A 19,034-nucleotide genomic window follows, 5' to 3' on the forward strand; every position below is an offset into this window, starting at 1 on the left:
GTTCTGACCAGTTCTGGAGAACTGGTAGCGGAAATTTTGAGTAGTTAGGAGAACCAGCAAATACCGCCTCTGACTGGAAATTTTGACAGTATCCTTCCCCCAGGGGTGGGATTCAAAATTTTTAACAACCGGTTCTGTGGGTGTGGCTTAGGTGGTGGGCATGGCTTGGTGGTCATGTGACTGGGTGGACATGTTATTGGCTGGGTGTGGCCAATGCAATATCACTCACATCGAGGCATGCATCTCCTCGCCTGGCCTCTCATGACTGTGGGGATGCTGCAACAGTCGTAAGTGTGAAAAATGGTCATAAGTCACTTTTTTCAGTGCCTTTGTAACTTTGAACGGTCACTCCACACAAGCAAAGTACCAGCAAAGGAGGGGAAGCAAACTCCAGAGAAGTTCCTAAGACAGGAAGTCTAGTCCTGCCAAGAATGTAATAAGGGTTAATGGAGAGGCAGTTTCTGTAAGCAACGCCAGAATGTTTCCTTCCTGCCTTCCTTACAGGATTAGGCCAGTAATTTCTTCTAACAACTGGTTCTCCAAACTGCTTAGAATGTTAACAACAGGTTCTAGCGAATAGGTGTGAACTGGTACAATCCCATCCCTGCCTTCCCCTGCCATGCCCATCAAGCCACGCCCACAGAACCAGTAGTAAAAAAAAAAGAATCCTACCACTGGTTGTAAGTACTATCATTTCAGTGATATTGCCTTACTTAAACAGAGAAACAGAATGACCACAGGTAGGCAAGAAAGTAGTGGGAGTGACTTCTGATTTCCTGTTGGCTTCCCCATAGATTTTCTTTGCAGGAAGCCTGCAGGAAATGTTGGAAATGATGATCATGTGAATGTGGCAGTGCTGTAGCACTGAAGCAGCCACAGCTTTGCTAAATCTCAATCCCGTGGGAGTCATAGAGTCTGCAAATTACCCCATTTGAGGTACATCGATTCAAAAATGGTTGCCGTATGATGCACCATTGCACCCAATTGAAGATTGCAAACAGACAACAGACACAAGAGTTTTAACCAAATATATATTTAGAACCCTTTAATATCTTCACCCCAACGACTATTTTGTGGTGTGCTATCACAATGTGCCAATATTCTTGAGCTGAAATCTCTCTCAACTCTTGTTATTTAGAACTTTTTGATGAGATTTCTGGACATGCTGGATACTCCTAAAACAAACCAGGATGGATTATAAAGTATTTAGCACAGATTTTTTTAAATTATTTTTTATTTTTAATTATTTTAAATTAAGCATATTTTTCTCTCTCCTCCTGAACCTACGATTTTTAGCATCCTTGTTTATAGTGTAGTCTAGGGGTCTCCAACCTTAGCAACTTTAAGCCTGGAGGACTTCAATTCCCAGAATTCTCTGGCCAGTAAAGCTGGCCGGGGAATTCTGGGAGTTGAAGTCCTCCAGGTTTAAAGTAGCTAAGGTTGAAGACCCCTGGTGTAAGACACAAGATGGGTTTACCTGAGGCAATTGCCCCTGAGGCAACCCCTTTTTTAGCCCAGCATGTAGGGCGTTCCCACCCCTATGATTGATTCATGGTGCAGTCCGTTCTGCCAGCCCAGAACATCGGGATGAGTAACCCACGTGTCACGTTTTAACCGTGTCCCGCGAATTCGGGCAACCGCCACACATCATTCTCACGGGGCCCATTTAAAACAAGCGGGGCTCACTCAGCCACGGGAAAACGTGCTGAGTGGCTGCCTTGCACGCGGAACACAGAGTTGGAAGAGCAATTCGCGAGTCACGGCGTCGTGGGAAAGCGGCCACCTTCGCTAAACCGGGCGAGAGCGGCTTAGAAGCAGGAAGGCGGGGAGAAAGAAGAGGAGGAGGAGGAGGAGGAGCCTCGACCAGCCGCTCTCCTACCTCCAAAAGCGAGAAGCCGCCAGCCGCGCCGGTCGGAACTAGAGGCAGCAGGCAAGCAGCAGGCAGGCAGGCGTCGTCGGGAGCCGGTCGAAGACTGCCGCGGAGCCCCTCCCTCCCGCTCCCCGCCAGCCGTGCGGCAAGCAATCGGGCGCCAGGGGCCGGTGCTGGACGCCGCCTTCGCTTTCCTGGGCTGCGAGGCGCCCCACGCCGCGGAGGGCGAGCGCGAGGCGCGCAAAGTGTGGCGGCGCCGCGCGCGAGAGAGAGACTGAGGAGAGTCCCGCTCGCCCTGCCCGCCTGACTCCGAGCCTTCCCGGGAGCTCCCTCAGCCAAAGCGGCCGCAAAATGCCGCTCGCCCAGTTGGGAGCGGAACCTTGGCCCGAGGTGGAGCTGGTCGACATGGAGCTGGACGCGGCGGAGGTGAGAGCCGGACGGGAGTTGGAGGGGGAGCGCCTTCTTCGCCCGACCTGACTTGCAGGGTGGGAAGGGGGCGACTTGTCGGACTGAGCCCCCGCTACACCTCCCCCCCCCGGGGAAGGGCTAGCTGAGCGGAGCCCCGAGCTTGCGGCTTCCAGCACCGGGCTGGGACTGCACCACCCCCCGCCCCACAAACCTCTAGCCCGGGAGGGTCACGCTGGAGCCGCACCTGGCCTTTCGCACGACCGGATAAGGCAGCCTCGAGCACCCCGCGCCATGCGGGTAGCCCCAGCTGCGACCGACCGACTGTGGCTTGGAAAGAGCGGAGGCGGTGGCTGTACCCAGCCCGTCCCCGGGGCGCCATTCATCAAGCGGAGGAAAACACCGGAGATAGGGACTGTTTTCTCCTCCCCCCCTCCCTCCCGGGTGAAAGAGGTGCTTCTGGCGCTCTCGGCAGCCCTGCTCCGACTTGGATGGTCCCCATAATAATAGCCCTCGGCCCGAAGCAACATTCCGGCTCGCTTGTGCTGGAAGCTATTAAAGGGCACCGTCCCGGAAAGCTTTTCCGCCTAATTAAAGTAATCCGAACCTCCTCGTTAATCCGATCGATGAGCGGCTTTCCGAAACCCTTCCGGAACCTGCTCCTCGGGGACGGCTGGGGCCTGCCTGCCTGTGCCTCCTCTTTGAAGGGAGTTGAGAAACCGGGCTGGGTGGTGCGGGCCAACGGTGGGGGGGAAAGGTTTCCTCTTCCTGGTGCTGGGCTGAAGAAACGGTCTGCTGCCAGGGCTGGAGGTCCGTTTTCAGGAGGGCAGAAGGGAGGAGCACCCCCACGGGCAGAATGAGGCAGCTCAGACCGGGGAGGGGGTGCTAGACTGCAAGGAATGACATGGGGAGGGGGACAGTCTTGGATTTGGGCTGCACCTCTGGGAGATCTAGACTTAAATCCTGAGGTCAGTTTGCTTTTCCAGAAAGGATCTAGTCTTGGAGTTCCTGTATATGGCCAAACCTGGATCTTGAAGGTCTGAAATAAAGTGTGGCTGGATGGGGTAAAATGGTCCAAGCAGGTAGAAAAGAGAGAGAGAGAGAAATCTTTTGTTTCTACAAGGCAGTCTATGTAAATGACAATAAATGTGAGAGGGATATGAAATTGCTGCTGTGAAAAGATTTGGTATGCATTTATTCCCCTTTGCAAAGGAAGGTTGGATTCCGCGTGTGTGATTAATCTCACCAGGTGCTCCCTCGGTGTGTTGGGTTTTTTTACAACTGCAGTGTGCCCGGTTCTACCTAGCAGGCTGGCAAACTGCAGGCTGGTGCAGACTCATTCTAAAGGACGAATGTAAAGGGAGGACAAGCATTGATAAGGAACAGTGATTTGCAGGGAGTGATGAGGTAGGAGAAAGTTGGCTGCCAGGATGCCCGAGACTTAGGCTGGCCCATAAGATAAATAGCAGAGTCAAAGTCCAAAAATATAGGCAGAGAAAACAATCCGGTCTCTTCCAGATGTTTTGATGGAAGATCCGGTCTCTTCCATCAGTCCTAGCCATCACGACCCAATAGGAAGATCCAAGCACCTGGAAGGCATCTAGTTGAGTCCCAAACAGCAGCCATGGAGTTCTTGATAAGCAGCCTCTGGTGCATAAGTAGGGATGTGAGAAGACGATCTGGGAAACAGCTGCATCCCCTTGGTGGTGTTTTCTGTGACAAGTGCAGGAAGCTAGCAGTGCTAGCAGGAAATTGTTGGGAACTGGATAACCCCATCTCTTTAAATTTCAATAACCAGCCAAAACAAGAGTTCTTAGCACTGGGGATAATGTTGCCCTCAAGCTTTGGCCACGTTGGCAAGGGGCTGTTGGAAGTCCACATTCCATTCTGAACGCAGCCCCAGTTCCTACTAATGAGCCTTCGGGAAGCAGAAGTAATGAGCCAATGGAAGAGAATGTCGGCTTTGTCACTGTGTGCTCTGAAACTCATTTTAAAACAGTAACATAAGGTCAGAATTAACTCTCAGGTTAACTATGATGTAGAATAAGTAGAACAGAAACAGCTGCGTTTGAAGGCGTTCAATTCCAAAGGCGATACGGAGATTTCCATCTTCCATGGATAGTGGCCTGTAGTTCCACACGGCCAAAATAGTTTTAAAATATTAAAGGCTTTATTTAATTAAAAAAAACCCTTTTAGCTAAGTGCGCTTACAATGCTAAATGTAAATCATGTTTTATAAATCATAGTCTCTCAGCCAAACCCAAAAAGCGCTATTATGTTTTTGTATATGAACCTGGTCATTATGCTAATCATTCGGATAGGTGTATGAGATGAACCACAGAGCCTCTAGCTTGTTAACCCTGGTTGGTGGGTGGTTCAGCCCTGATAACTGCTGTTAAATAATAAATTACAGTTCTTTCAAGGCTGTATGAAATATATCCTTCATTTTGCTTCGGGGTAATTATACACCCTCTGTGTCTCTGTATGCATAGTTAGGTGTGCTTGTACACAGGATCAGCTATTGATCTTTCTAATGGCATTTTTATTCTCTCTCTCTGTGTACTGTTGTGATTTATTTTTCATGGCTAGCTGGCTCAATGCAGTAATCAAAGGAATTATTAAACTTCCTGCGCGATAAAAGGGAAGGAGAGCAATAGGCTCTCACCCCACCTTTGTCCCCACTCAAAAAATGTTTTGGTCCTCTGGGTTCTTTTCTGCGCTTGAAAAGAATAATGTTGCCTCATTAAAGCATTCAATCTCCTCACACATTTCAAAGGGAGCCTGGCAGACTCCATGGCAGTGCGTGCTTTATTAATTGTTTCTAAAACAATATTTCCCAGCCACTGGGTTAGCCTAGGGGTCAGGGGTCCCCAACCTTTTGGGGCTGGGGGATTAAATTTGGAAGTGTGTATGGTGGGCAGTCTCCCAAAATGGCATTCCAGGAGGGGGTACAGCAGAAAGAAGATCGCCCCATTCATAACTAGCTGTAATGAGACATCATTAAAGCAGACAGCTTCCTGCTACCCTCTCTAATGCCTCCCCTCCCCAAATGTATGCCTCTCTCTTGTTTTTATTTGTTCTTTCTCTGGGCAGGTAGGCACCCTTCCAAGAGAATCCCGGGTGCAATTAATTATCTGCTTTTTTATGTTGAAGCACGCAATCACTTTTGCAAATAAAAGCTGTGCTGAAAGCTCCATCATGTTTGCTTTAAACATGGTTTAAGATAAGAAACCAGGTGAGTCAAGGGACCTGGCAGTGCTGGTTGGAGAATTCTGGGCAGAGGAGTGCCCCCAGTATCCTGCTGGGGATCTAGACTTTGGGCTAATTGGGCAACAGAGTAGAGCAATGCTTTTCAATCTTAGTCATTTTAAGATTGTGGACTTCAACGGCCAGATTAACAACCGTGTTACTAAGTTAACAGCTGAATTGATTTGCTTAACAGCTGTGGCAAAAAAGGTCATAAAACAGGGCAAAATCCCCTTAAGTGCCTTGCTTAGCAACATAAATTTGGGCTCAATTATGGTCATAAGTTGAGGACTACCTGAGAGGGTTCTTCTGTTGGTGCCAATCCCATCCAAGGGCCATGTGAAGTATGTAAATCTGTTAGGCTTTGCTACCAGATAGAATAAGAGAGTCGATTTCATCTCAGACTAGTTTTTTGCCTACTGAAGGATGGGTAGATAACATTTCTACTTGGTGATGATGAAAAATTCTTTCAGGGGTCCTTGGTGCTCTCTGAGCTTGGTGGTTTTCTTGCAGACATTTCATTATCCAAACTAGATAACATCATCAGTGCCAGTAAGGTGTGGGGTTTGCTCTCAGCTTATTCTAGTGGCTTGCACTGACAGTGTTGTTGGGGTTAGTCTTACAGGTTCTTTGCTTGGGCTGTTTACTATTAGCATCAGTCCAACAATCAAGAATTAAACAATAACCCAAATGGTAGGAATTGCCAAACAAGCTAACAGTAAACAGCCCAAGCAAAGATCCTCTAAAACCAACCAGCACTGACAGGGCAAACTTCTAGAATATAAGCTGAGTGCAAACCCCGCCCTCTTCTAGCACTGATGGTGTTACCTATTTTGGGTAATGAAAGGTCTGCAAGAAAGCCACCAGGCCTGGAGAGCACCAAGCACCCCTCATTTCAACCTTGAGCCAGAAATATTCTCCTTTATTGAAAAGTTCTTTGCTCTTTCGCCCATCTCCACCAAATCATCCGGTTTGTAGTGCTGACTGACTTGAGGCAAATAGCAAGATCTGGCAAAGTCAAGCCATATTCCTTTGCTATTTATCAAAAGCAAACAAACGCAACCAGGAAGCAAGAAAGGAAACATACTTTGGAACTAACTGATATACGATAAGTATTCGAACACATTCTAGAGCTTTTTTTTTTTTTAAAAAAAAGGTTAAACATATTTACTGCTTTGTTCCTCCCAACCACCCGCCCAGTAACAGCTTAATGATGCCCATATCTGTTCAGATAGGAACTCTTGGCCCTTCTCCATAAGTGAAGTTATAAGAGCAGGTCTTTATACAAAATGAGAGTGATACACCCTTTAAACGCCTCGTCCTCACATGACCTCAGAATCATGTCAGCCTTTCAAGTAGACCAGGCAGGAAACACAACAAGATGGACTAATTCAAACTTATTACAAGAATATGAACAGAAACTTGCAAGCCTAAGAGTACAAATCTCCCACTGTCTCTTTTTACCACCTAGTTACTGATGGTGGATCCTTTCTTAAGCTTCTTTTTTGCCCATTATTCATTTGTGGGCTCCTTTCCCTTTTATCAGATCATTTCCTGGGCAGCATCTCTTCCTTCCATCTTCCAAGGTCATTCTCACATTCCATTACAAACTAATAGCTGTCTTCACAGTTATAGGTAGAATCTGAACACTCTGGCAAGGAGCCTGGTGCCAGATAAGTATGGGAAGCCAAAACATGACTGTGTTCTCTGGGGCTCAGCAGATAACAGGTGTGAGATTAGCAGGATAGGAAAAAGCTGCTTGCCTGCAAGAACCATCAGAGTCATTTGGCAAGGATAATTGCGCATTTAGGCTGTCAGTGCATACATACATCTTTTTAATATCCCCTACTTTAAATAAACCACATACAGTGGTACATATTACAGTATTTGTCCTTAATTGGTTCTGGGAGTCATGTTGAGTACTAAAAAGGATGAATATCAAACAAACCACGTGGCTTGCCATGTGATCTTTTGTTTCTGTCAGGAAGGACTTCCTATCTGTCCCTTTTCTGATATCGGCAACATTCCCAGTATGGCCGACTTCCTGTCCGCCCTCTGTGGCTGTCCCTCGCTTCCTTTTACAGTGACCATTCCAGCAGGGCTGACTTGTTGCCCACTCTCTTCAGTTGACCCCAACTTCCTTTTGCAGTGCCTCAAGTACCAAACAAACAATGAGTGTCAGGACAATATTTTCATGTCAAAATGTGTCGAGTACCAATTCGACAAATTTTGAAGCAGTCGAGTACCGAGGTACCATTGTGTTGAGAAATGGACTGTGTCAGGCGTTCTCTCTTTAGTGGGTTCACATTTTAAAAAGAAAGCATTGTAAAAATCTAGGGGACTTTCAGAGATTACAAAGTTTGCTGATATTCTGAAAGTGAAAAACCTTGTCCTTTATCAGCTTGGCTGTTAGTGAGCATTGGCACATGCAGTTTCTACATCAGCAGCTTTAAAATTGTGATATTTGGAGAATTGAGAATAAATTATTTTAGATCATTTTGGGAAGTGTTGAATTAGAATATAATGGTAGCCACAAGTTGGCTTTATCCATAATACTAACTGTTGACCCACAGTTGGCTGCATTCATATAACATATTAAACTAGAAATAATGATTTTCAGACTATTCTGGTTTCTTTGCCTTAAGGAAAATAGAATTGGTATGTATGGATGGCCTTTAAAGGCCATCTAGAATAGGGGTCTCCAATCTTGGCAACTTTAAGCCTGGTGGACTTCAACTCCCAGAATTCCCCACTAGCTTTGCTCTAGAAGCTTTCTAAGAAGGGCCCGTTAAGCAACCATGACCAGGCTAAGAGGAGGAGGGTGAGCGCTGGTGTTCCAATACATCTCAGACTCACTCAGGGCATGGGTGACCCACCCTCATATCCTGTAATTCAATGTTCGTTATACATATTATAACAAGCGTATTTTGGGGTGCTTCCTCAGTGCTCTAAAATAGCAACAAACTCTTCTTTTTGTCATGTGGAGTTCCAAACTTGTTCAGAGTTTATGCGTAGCGGGTGAGCTGGAAGTGTCTCCCCCTTCCCAAAATGCAGGTGCTTCTCTGCCCAAATGGTTTGGAAGCTGAAATCCCCCTCCTCTCTGTTCCTCTTCATGGTATACCCTTTTTCACTTCTCTTCTTGTCTCATTTCAGTTATTTAATCCGTTTCCTGGCATTCATTCATTCCTTGCATGCTATCTGCGCTGGCCAGAAAGGCAACAACTTTAATGAGGACTATGAGTAGTTCCTAAAAAAATTCAGAGCAGAGGTTCAGTTCCTGGAATCTCTAGGTAGGGACTAGAAATAAAACTGATCTGAAACTCTGCCATATATCAACTAGGTTTGCACAAGAGAATCAGTGACTGGTTTGGTTTTAGCTTAGCCAGATGGGGTAATTTGCCGACATTGGCTTAGAGTTCTCTGTGAATGCAGACAGTGAGGATGATATCAAGTGAATGGCCAATTAATTTGCCAATGTTCTTCTTCGACATCTTTATTGAAAAGAGCAACCCAAAGAAATGAGGGAATTGCTGTGTTCAGGCACTACACTAAGTTATGGGTTGTTTTAATCATGGTGCATTGAATACATCCAGTGGCTGGGGTCATGGAGATTGCAACCACATCCATCTGTTTATACATCACAATGCCTGGATTTATTCACTGCACTAGCCCATAGGCAAGGAACTACATTGTGGTTTGGTTCAATGTGTGAATTCAGCCAAGAGTCTGCTGATTTGATCCCAGGGTGACTGTTTTTTCAGTTTGTTTCTTTATAGAAGGACCAGGGTTGTCTCCTTCAGTGATGACTGTGAGGTCAAGAGCTTGTTAATAAGGTTTTGTAATTGTTCTCATGTGCTTTTAGATGCTCAGAGTTAGATTTGCAACATGGATGGCCCTATACATGGATTAATATATAAATAAATGAAAATAAGAGCTGGTGAGGTGACTCTTGATTGGTTATGCTGTAAAGTTGAGAGAATGAGGAGTAGAATCTGAACTTTGGAACTTCTGTATACATGACCTGAATACAAATTTGTAGTGTTGGCTTCCTGCTTTATGAAGGACTTTTTTTAGTATTGTATCCCCAGTGACAATCTCAGCAGAGCTATGTCCTTGACACTCTGGCTGCAAACCTCCTCATGGGAATATCATCTGGAGAAGCCTGACAATCACCATGTGAATCTCCTGTCTGTGCATATTTGATTTTTTTTAGCATCTCCAGCTAAAAATTATTTTATATCAGATCACAAACTTTGCTTGAGCAGATACCAACCACCTGGGAAAGAACCCTGGCTTAAGGGGATTGTATCCCCAGAGGCTAGGTTAAGTGGGTGGTTTGGTTTCCTCTTCCGGTGGAAATGTTTTGTTTTATGATTGAGTAAATAGCTCAAAGAAAAGTTAATCCTGACCCATTTGGGGTTTATTCATTAATCCCACAAGACGACCAGGGCTGTGTGTTTTTGGCAGGATGCAGGCCTGGTTCTTCAAAGTCTTTGAGTTTCACCTGCCTTGTCTAGACTTTGAACCTTTCCAAAACTTCAGTTGTTGTGTACACCTGCCAATATAAATAACAGACATAAGAGTCCAAAGAACAGCATTATTGATCTGCCAGAATTCAGCTATGCTGGCTGGGGAATTCTGGGAGTTGAAGTCCACAAGTCTTAAAGTTGCCAAGTTTGGAGACCTTTGATTTAAGCAATGTTTAATATGCTTCTTTGTTCAAAGGGGGGAAAAAATCCTGTTTTCTCATTTGAGATAAACCATTGAAGTCATTCTCATGATATACTAAAGATCGTCAAAATACAGGTAGTCCTTGATTTATGACCATCCATTTAGTGACTGTTCAAAGTTACAATGGCACCAAGAAAAATGACTTATGCAGCATTCCTATTGTCAAATGATCAAAATTTGGGTGCTTGGCAATTAGCATATATTTATGGCAGTTGCAGGGTCCCAGGGTCAGTGTGGTCACCATTTGTATCCTTCCCAACTGGCTTCTGACAAGCACAGTCAATGGGAGGAGCCAATTCGCATGATTCACTTAAACAACTGCAGTGATTTGCTTAACAACTGTGGGGAAAAGGTCATAAAATGGACCAACCTCACTAAACAGCTGCCTTGCTTAGCAGTGGAAATTTGGGGCTCAATTGTGATCATAAGTTGAGGAATACGGTATTTCGGGGAGGTTTTTTTTTTTTTTTTGCAAGTTCGGTATTTGGGATTGACAATTAAAGTCTGTGGGTGTGTTCTCAGCCAATGTTTGGAGAAGGATATTTTTATGAGGAGTCCTTGGCGCTCGCTGAGCTTGCAGACATTTCATTACCCAAACTAGGTAACAACCCCAGATGATGACTGATGATGTTACCTAGTTTGGTAATGAAACGCTTGCAAGAAAGGATCCTTCATTTTAACCCTGAGCTACAGCTACTCTTCTTTGTAAGCATTTTTTTTTTTTAATTTGGAGAACATTTGGCAATAAACATTGCCTAAAAGGCACTGACACTTTTGAAATCTCCTTTCTCTGGTTTTGATTCTATATTGGTACCTGCCCTCCTCTGAAAGGGCTTTTGCTTCAAAGAACTCCAGCAGAATACGCTTGAGTTCCTTCAGTGTTTTCCTTGCAACAACCCCCCTCCCATACCCTTAAAGAACAGACCAATGCAAAGAGCAAAACACTCCATTTATCTCATTCACTTTCTCCTCCCTCCCCCCCTCTCTCCTTTCTCTCTCTCTCTTTCTTTCTTTCTTCTTTCTTTCTCTTTCTTTCTTCCCCTTCCTTCCACCCCCCTTCCTTTGTCTGTCCCTTTTCTTCCCTTCTCTCTCCCTTTTCTGTTTCTTTTCCCTTTTTCTCTTTCTTTTCTTTCTTGTCCCTTCTCTCTTTCTCTCTCTCTTCCCCCCTTAACCCCCCACGTGCCTATACTATTGACCTTGATGCACACTTCCTCTGTAATGTATATCTGTTTTGTGCTGCTGTAATTGTTGGAGGGTTTCCTAAAGAGCTCTGGAGCAGCATTTTTGGAACAAGCTGAAAATCTTCCCTTACAGATCCCAAAGCTTCCTTACTTTATCCGTGGAGTTGTTTTTAGAAATTCATTTGTCACATAAATTAAACTCTTTCGGTCTGCACTTGGGCCCTGTGGATCAACACTTAACAAAAACTGCTGTGCTTTGCACATGACATAATACAACCTAATATCTCGGTCTCCAGGGACATTTAAATGTAGCTCGATTCCTCTAGGTCTGTGCAGTATAAAATGTTCTTTTAGATTTACAGGGATCAGCTTTCTGTGCATAAGGAGGATTGAGAGTTGACAGTCCTACTTCAGTGTAGGTTTTAATAAGTTTCTGATCCTAATTCATGGGCCTGTTCACTTGCCCTGGATCAAATTGTATTTATGCTGTTGAAATACACTTCCAGGTTGATGCAAGAAGTCAAAACAGTTGCGTGAGGATATGACCAAAAGCAGAACTTAAACCAATCAACCTAGTTAAACGTATTTAAAACAACTTTGCGAACAAGTCACTAAAACCTATGCCCAAATAAGTTTGTTGATTTCTTGTCTATTTTCTACAAAAATTCGATATGATTCTGTCTTGCCACATGAGACCAAGTTTAAGTCCGGGGTGTCTAGCCTTAGCAAATTTAAGACTGGTGGACATCAACTCTCAAAATTCCCCAGCCAACTTCCAGAATTCCTCTCCATAATGAAAAATGCTGGGAATTGTTGATGGAGCTCATCAGCATCTGGTGGCCCCACTTTGGCTCTAAGTGAAATATAGGTAGTCCTCAGATTATGACCCCAATTGAGTTCACTGTTTCCATTGCTAAGCAAAACATTTGTTAAGTGAGTTTTGCTCCATTTTACGACCTTGCCATAGTTGTTAAATAAATCACTGCAGTTATTAAGTTAGTAACACCTTTGTTAATTGAATTGGGCTTCCCCACTGCCTTTGCTTCTCAGAAGGTTGCAAAAGGGGTGTCACATGATGCCAGGATTCTGCAACCGTCATAAATACATGACAGTTGCCAAGCGCCTAAATTTTGATCATGTGATTATGATCATGCAACCATTGAAAGTGAAAAACGGTCGTAAGTCACATTTTTTCAGTGATGTTGAACAGTCACTGAATGAACTGTTGTAAGTCGAGAACTACCTGTACTAAGTACAGTATTCAGGACTAAGTTGGGCTTGCCTCTATAAACTCAAGACACTTCATGCATTGTTTCCTTAGGGCCTTGATTACACCCACAATTTGGGCAAAGTAAAACATACTGTTATCTCTGTAGAGTCTCAAAGTTTAAACCAGAGATGGGCTGAACATAGCCCCTTCATTTGGAGTCCCATCTATCATCCCATGGCCTACTGTTAAAAATTGACAATGCAATTTCCTCCTGCTTTCAGGCTGAAAAAAAAGAACTAAGCAAGTTTTCGTAAAGATTTTGCACACTTAAGAAATCCTTTGCAATCTTTTAGTTGCTGGAAAAAATGATTCCACACTTTGTCTATAAGCTTCTTAAGTTCTCCACAAACTTCAGGACAGACTGAATCTCTCATTTTGTAACGTTGGCTTTTAAGGTTTGGTTCAACCGTCGGGCAATAAATATTCCCTATTTTGGAGTTGTAGAACTTTGTATATTTATATACTTCTAAAACACTGCCTATTTATAACCTTCATTGGCCAAAACAGTGCATCCCAGGGCACCAGTTTTTGAATCAGCATACATCAATTGGGTTAATTTAAAGAATTCATACAAAATCCAGGACCCATGCCTGCTATGGGATTGAAGTTTGGCAAAGTTGCAGCTACTTTCAGTATCACCATGCCGTCACACCACTGTAATCAGCTGCAATGATATGATCATCATTTTCCATACTCCCTGCCAGCTTCCCATAAGGAACATCAGTGGGGAAGCCCACAGGAAATCAAAAGTCATTCCTCATTGGCTTTTTGCCTGCCCACATTTCTGTTTCTGTTTCTCTGTTTAAGTAACAAAATTTTTCTGAAATAATGTCCCAATAAGTTACGGGATGTCTAATGTTTATTAAGCGTTTAATTTCTCCTCCTCCACAAAAAGGTGTGTTTGGTTTTTTAAAAAATTCCACTACTGTGCAACTTTAGAATTAGAGGAATCTAAAGGGAAAACTTTCCATTTTTTTCCTAACACCTCCAGCCTTTTTATACATGCTCACTGAAATGAATATTAAAAGTCCCACAGTGTTTTAACAAAGTTACTGAAGCATAATTCAAGGAAATGGCTTATTAGCAGCACAGAGACGTAAGCCAACACAGAGCTAACCACACAAGTGTGTGGTTTTTATTTCAGAATACTTCAAAGCAACTGGAAATTTCCCTTATACTTCTAAAAATGCTTTTTATATATTATTTTCTCTTTAAAATTTATTAAAGAATTTTTCAGCAGAATGAAACCAATATAAATTTCAAATTGAGGAAAAGGACAGAGAAAAATAATAAGAAAGTGAAACAGAAATAAAGCATGAAATAGAAAAAAAGTAATAAAGAAGTAACTTCCAATTTTAAGATAAGTTATAAATGCATTTATATTTTACACAGTGCCTAAGGTTACATTGTAATCTCCTTCTTTCCTTAATCTACATTTCTTATCATCAAATCCATAAATCACCACTTCATTTTTTTCCTTGTCTCAGAAAAAAGTCCATAAGGCGGTTCCAGTCATTAATGTAGTTGTTGATCTTTCTTTAAGCAAATAATTTTGCCATTGCTGGTAGTTCCGCCATCTTCACCAACCATTCCTCCATTGTGGGTATTGCAGTGTCATTCCATTTTTTACCAGATATAGTAATCTTGCAGCGATGATTGTAAAGTGGTATGTTGGTTTTCAACTGTTTCAAAACTGGTCAAGTTTGGTACATGACACGTTTTGACATGAAAATGTTGTCCCAATACCCAGCATTTGTTTAGTACTCAGTGTGTTGCAATAGTAGGAGGGGGAGACTGTGGAAAACAGACAGGAAGTCGGCTGCAAAAGGAAGTGGGGTACAGCCACAGAAGACAGACAGGAAGTCCACCATGCTGGGAAGGTCACTGACAAAGGAAAAGGGACAGATAGGAGGTTGTTCCTGGCAGAAACCAAAGGTCACATGATAAGTCACATGATTGGTTTGGTACTCGTCCTTTTTAGTACTCATCGCACCTCCTGGAACCAATTAACGGTGTGTACCAAGGTACCACTGTATATAAAAATAATCTTCCAAGGCTTATGTATAATTCTTGTAATACAGAAATTAACAGCCAATTGCCTTACATTTCACTTCCCATTGAATACAAGTGGCCCATGACTTACAACTATTTGTTTAATGACTGCTCAAAGTTACAATGTCACTGAAAAAAGTGACTCACACTTCTGACCACTGCAGCATCCCCACAGTCAAACGATCGGTTGCTTGGCAATGGTTGCAGAATCCTGGCATCCTGGATTGTCACTTGCAACCTTCCTAGGATGCTTCTGATAAGCGAAATCAATGGGGGAAACCAGATTCACCTAGCAGTCACACAATTCACGTAACAACTGTAGTGATTTGCTTAACAACCATGGCAAAAAAGGTTGCAAAATGGGGGCATGACTCACTTAACAATTGTCTTGCTTAGCAACAGAGACTTTGGGCTTGATTGTGGTCGTAAGTCAAGGACTACCTGTACGTAACTATTACCTGACAGGATAATTAGAAGAGCAACCGATTAAACATTTGGAAAAACACTACATTCATATTAACTGTATTTAATTAATTTAATTTCATTTGAATCAGATTTCAATAAATCAGATTTAGCTTTCAACTTAGTCCCACCCTTGGCTGAAGTACAGTTCTGCTTCTCAGTTTGTAAACATTGCCCCCGGCACTATGAGAATATTCCACTTCCAGCCCTTGGAATTGCAGGCTTCAGGAGTTCTTTCTTTTCTGTTTACATGAGCAAGGGCTTGATGAAAAACTTACATAAATAAATAAAAACTTTAACCTTAGTCTGCTATTGACCTCACCCCCTTCCTAAGAGGTCTGTAGGGGGCGTGCATAAGCGCACCAATCGTGCCTACCGTCCCTGTCCTATTGTTTCTTTTTATTTTTTTCTTATAAGTATCTATCTCATGTATTCAAAACTATGTTTATTCTTATACCTGGTATCTTGTAAGTGATTGACAAATCAAAGAAATACTAAACAAGTACTAAAATATCAGGGAGGGCAAAGTTCCCGCTTCTGCAGAGATTGCACTTTACTCTTAATAAGTTCATGTTAATCGAGTATTAATTAGGATAAAAAAAAACCCCAAGAACCTCAGTCCGCAAAGAAGGTAGACTGAAGAAGGATGGCCAAAATGTAGGTGGGCTAATGAATAAAAGAAACCATTGATGTTAAACAAGATTTGGTGGTGTTGAAGGAAAGGTGAAACCAGCTGCTTCTTGCCTGTGGCTTTGGCATTCTTGTGAATATATTGCTTTCCTGCTCTCTGAGCATATAAATGTTTAACTTGATTTTATTTAAAGCTTTATTACCTTTTATTCCAACTACATGGGACAGAAGAAAGATTGCATTGAGGTGATTGGGGATGAGAATTGGATTAAAATCCAGTTTGCTTTTCTATTTGTTAGTGCCTGATTTCCTGGGGGTGGGTCTCTCCATGAGGGTAGATCAAATTCTCCTCTTGTAAAGGGTTTCTGTGATTGCATTCTCTCTGGCCACCTGCCTGCCACAATGACCTCTTGTTGGAGCATTCTTGGGACGACCTACAATATTTAATTAGCAATATTTTAAGTAGCAAGGGAAAATAGTGTAATAAGATTGGGACTTCTGTCCTCACTGTGGGTTGTGTTGGGGGAAGGGGTGCACAAGGGAGGCTCAGCCAATCTCATTGTACACATGTTGCACTCTGACAATAAAGTAATAATAATAATCTTGCCCAGAATTGTCTATTCTATAAGCATGTTTGAGTCGTGGACAACTCGACTTGCTTTTTGTTGATTTGAGATGTTTTGCTCACCATCAAAGCACCTTCTTCAGCCTGAACACATTGATTAGGGTAGTGTTTCTCAACATAGATATGTGGACTTCCAGAATTTCCCAGCCATGGGAATTCTGGGAGTTGAAGTCCACATGACTTAAAGTTGCCAAGGTGGGTAAACACTGGCTTAGGGGAACCTGAGTAGGCAAGGGAGTCGTTGGAATGTGCCAACTCCTAAAATTCTTAGGGGTTTTCCCACACTAACTTCAGGGCTTCTTCCCCAAAATTATGGCCATATGTTGATGAAGATTCTCCATCATCCAGGCAGAATTGTTTGTAAGTTGAGTCATGGCAAGTGGACTTATTTTTTGTTGGTTTGAGATGTTTAGCTGCTCATCCAAGCAGCTTCTTCAGTCTGAACAAGTTGGTTAGAGGAATCTGGGTAAGCAGAGAGTCTACCTAAGAAATACCCCTAAGAATTTTAGGAGTTGGCACATTCCAACGACTCTCTGCCTCCTCAGATTCCCCTAACCAACTTGTTCAGATTGAAGAAGCTGCTTGGATGGGCAGCAAGAACATCTCAAACCCACAAAAAATAAGTCCACCATGACTCAACCTATAGACAACTCTACCTGGATGAGTGAGAATTTTCATTGGCACCTTGCCCAGAATGTTATGTACTGGGCAAATAATACTTTTAATTTTTCTTTCCCCCTCCCATCCCTCCCACCCCCGGCCACCTATTAGGAACTCAGCAGCAAACATCGAAGCTTTTGCATTTCAGTTGTTTTTTTTCCTCCCCTGAAGCAAGTTCAGAAGGAGGGAAAGGTCATGTTAAAATGGCAAACATTCCTCTTGCCACAGAATTTCCCTTCCCCTCCCCACAACATCTCACAGCTGAGAATATGCTTCCTGCCCTTCCCTTGAGCTGGCATGACAGTCCCTTAGTCTCGGATAGGTTTCAGGCTATAAAACTGACTTGCAGCAAAAGGAGATGAACATGTGGGACTATTGTTCAGGATGCCTGCAAACCATATCTTCTTTCAGGACGTTCCATTCCATTCCGTGCATATGCAATCCATCCTCCCTCCCTCCCTCCCTCCCTCCCTCCCTCCCTCCCTTCCTTCCTTCCTTCCTTCCTTCCTTCCTTCCTTCCTTCCTTCCTTCCTTCCTTCCTCTGTCTCTTTCTCTCTCTGTCTCTCTCTCTCTCTCTCTGGCTTTTTTCTTTTTCTTTCTCTTTCTCCCCCTTTCTCTCTCTCTCACATTCATAGGCACCTCAGAGATACTTTTTGAATACTTTTCACATGTTGTCAGTTGACATTCTGTATCCGTTAGGCTTGTACTTGTTTAATGGGTACAGAATGTTGAGTGACAGCTCACTTATCTATTTTGAGGGCAGTTCACTCCTTCAAGCCTTCAGTGTTCGCAATAGCAATAGCACTTAGACTTATATACCACTTCACAGTGCTTTACGGACCTCTCTAAGCAGTTTACAGAGTCAGCTTATTGCCCCTAACAATCTGGGTCCTCATTTTACCGACCTGGGAAGGATGGAAGGCTGAGTCAACCTTGAACCACTCAGAATTGAACTCCTGGAGTGAGCAGTGAGTTAGCCTGTGGTGCTTGCATTCTAACCATTGCACCACCACAGCTCACGTTTCTAGCAACGTTTCTAGAAACATTAGGGTTCCTATCTTTCCCTCTGATTAGTGAGTGTTGCTACTTTCATGGCTGCATCCCCAGAATGGATTCGGTATGAGTATTATGGATAAGAATAGGATTAGGAGTTTCCAGAAGAGCTCATCTGGTTCAATGTGAAGATGGGCATGAGATCCTCAGGCAGCTCAAGTAGACAAACTCTATTACAGGTAGTCCTTGACTTACAACCATTTGTTTAGCAACTGTTCAAAGTTATGCCACTGAAAAAAGTCACTTATGACCAGTGTTCTCACTTAACAATTGTCATAGCATCCCTGTGGTCTTATGATCAAAATCTGGATGTTTGGCAATTGACATGTATTTACAACAGTCATGTGATCACCATTCATGGCCTTCCCAGCTGGCTTCTGACAACCAAAGTCAAGAGGAAAAGCTAGATTCACTTAATGACCATGTAATTCACTTAACATCTGCATTTCATAACAATGGAAATTCTCCTCCCAATTGTGGTTATAAGTCAAGGACTTGAATCCAGAATAACACTCTGTTTCCCTTAACTAACCTTTGGCAATGCAGATCTGCATGCTGACCAGGAGCTACAATCCTCCACTGGACCTCTGCTTAGGCAAGACACAATGGCTGCATTCATATATAGCAATGAACCAGACTGTTTAACATTTAATTAAGTTGGGAATTAGCATTGTGCTAATGCATATAGCCTACTATTGAAATAACTGCTAAACAAGCCAGAGAGAATTAGCTCAGCGCGAAAACAAGATGTGTTCATAATATTTTTGTTGCTTTAAGAATCATATGTTGCTGCAGCTTAGTCAGCAATAATTCTAGATCTGGAAGGTACATGAAACTGTTCTTGGCCAT

General features: G+C 43.2%; 1 protein-coding gene across 4 annotated transcripts in view; it reads left to right on the forward strand.

Annotated features, from left to right (window-relative positions):
- The first annotated feature begins 1,842 nt into the window (after positions 1-1,842).
- The window catches only part of RPS6KA1 (ribosomal protein S6 kinase A1), an 87,878-nt gene continuing 70,686 nt past the window's right edge, over positions 1,843-19,034 (forward strand). The window contains exon 1 of one of the 4 annotated variants that reach the window (XM_026702546.2): positions 1,843-2,296. In XM_026702546.2, the coding sequence (XP_026558331.2) occupies positions 2,222-2,296 (75 nt within the window). In that variant the 5' untranslated portion in view covers positions 1,843-2,221. The remainder of the gene's footprint in view (positions 2,297-19,034) is intronic. The other 3 variants (XM_087939678.1, XM_026702548.2, XM_087939682.1) reach the window with 3 other exon arrangements.

Source organism: Pseudonaja textilis, chromosome 10, assembly GCF_049901715.1.
Source record: "Pseudonaja textilis isolate UNSWEBS1 chromosome 10, rPseTex1.2, whole genome shotgun sequence".
Lineage (NCBI taxonomy): Eukaryota > Metazoa > Chordata > Lepidosauria > Squamata > Elapidae > Pseudonaja > Pseudonaja textilis.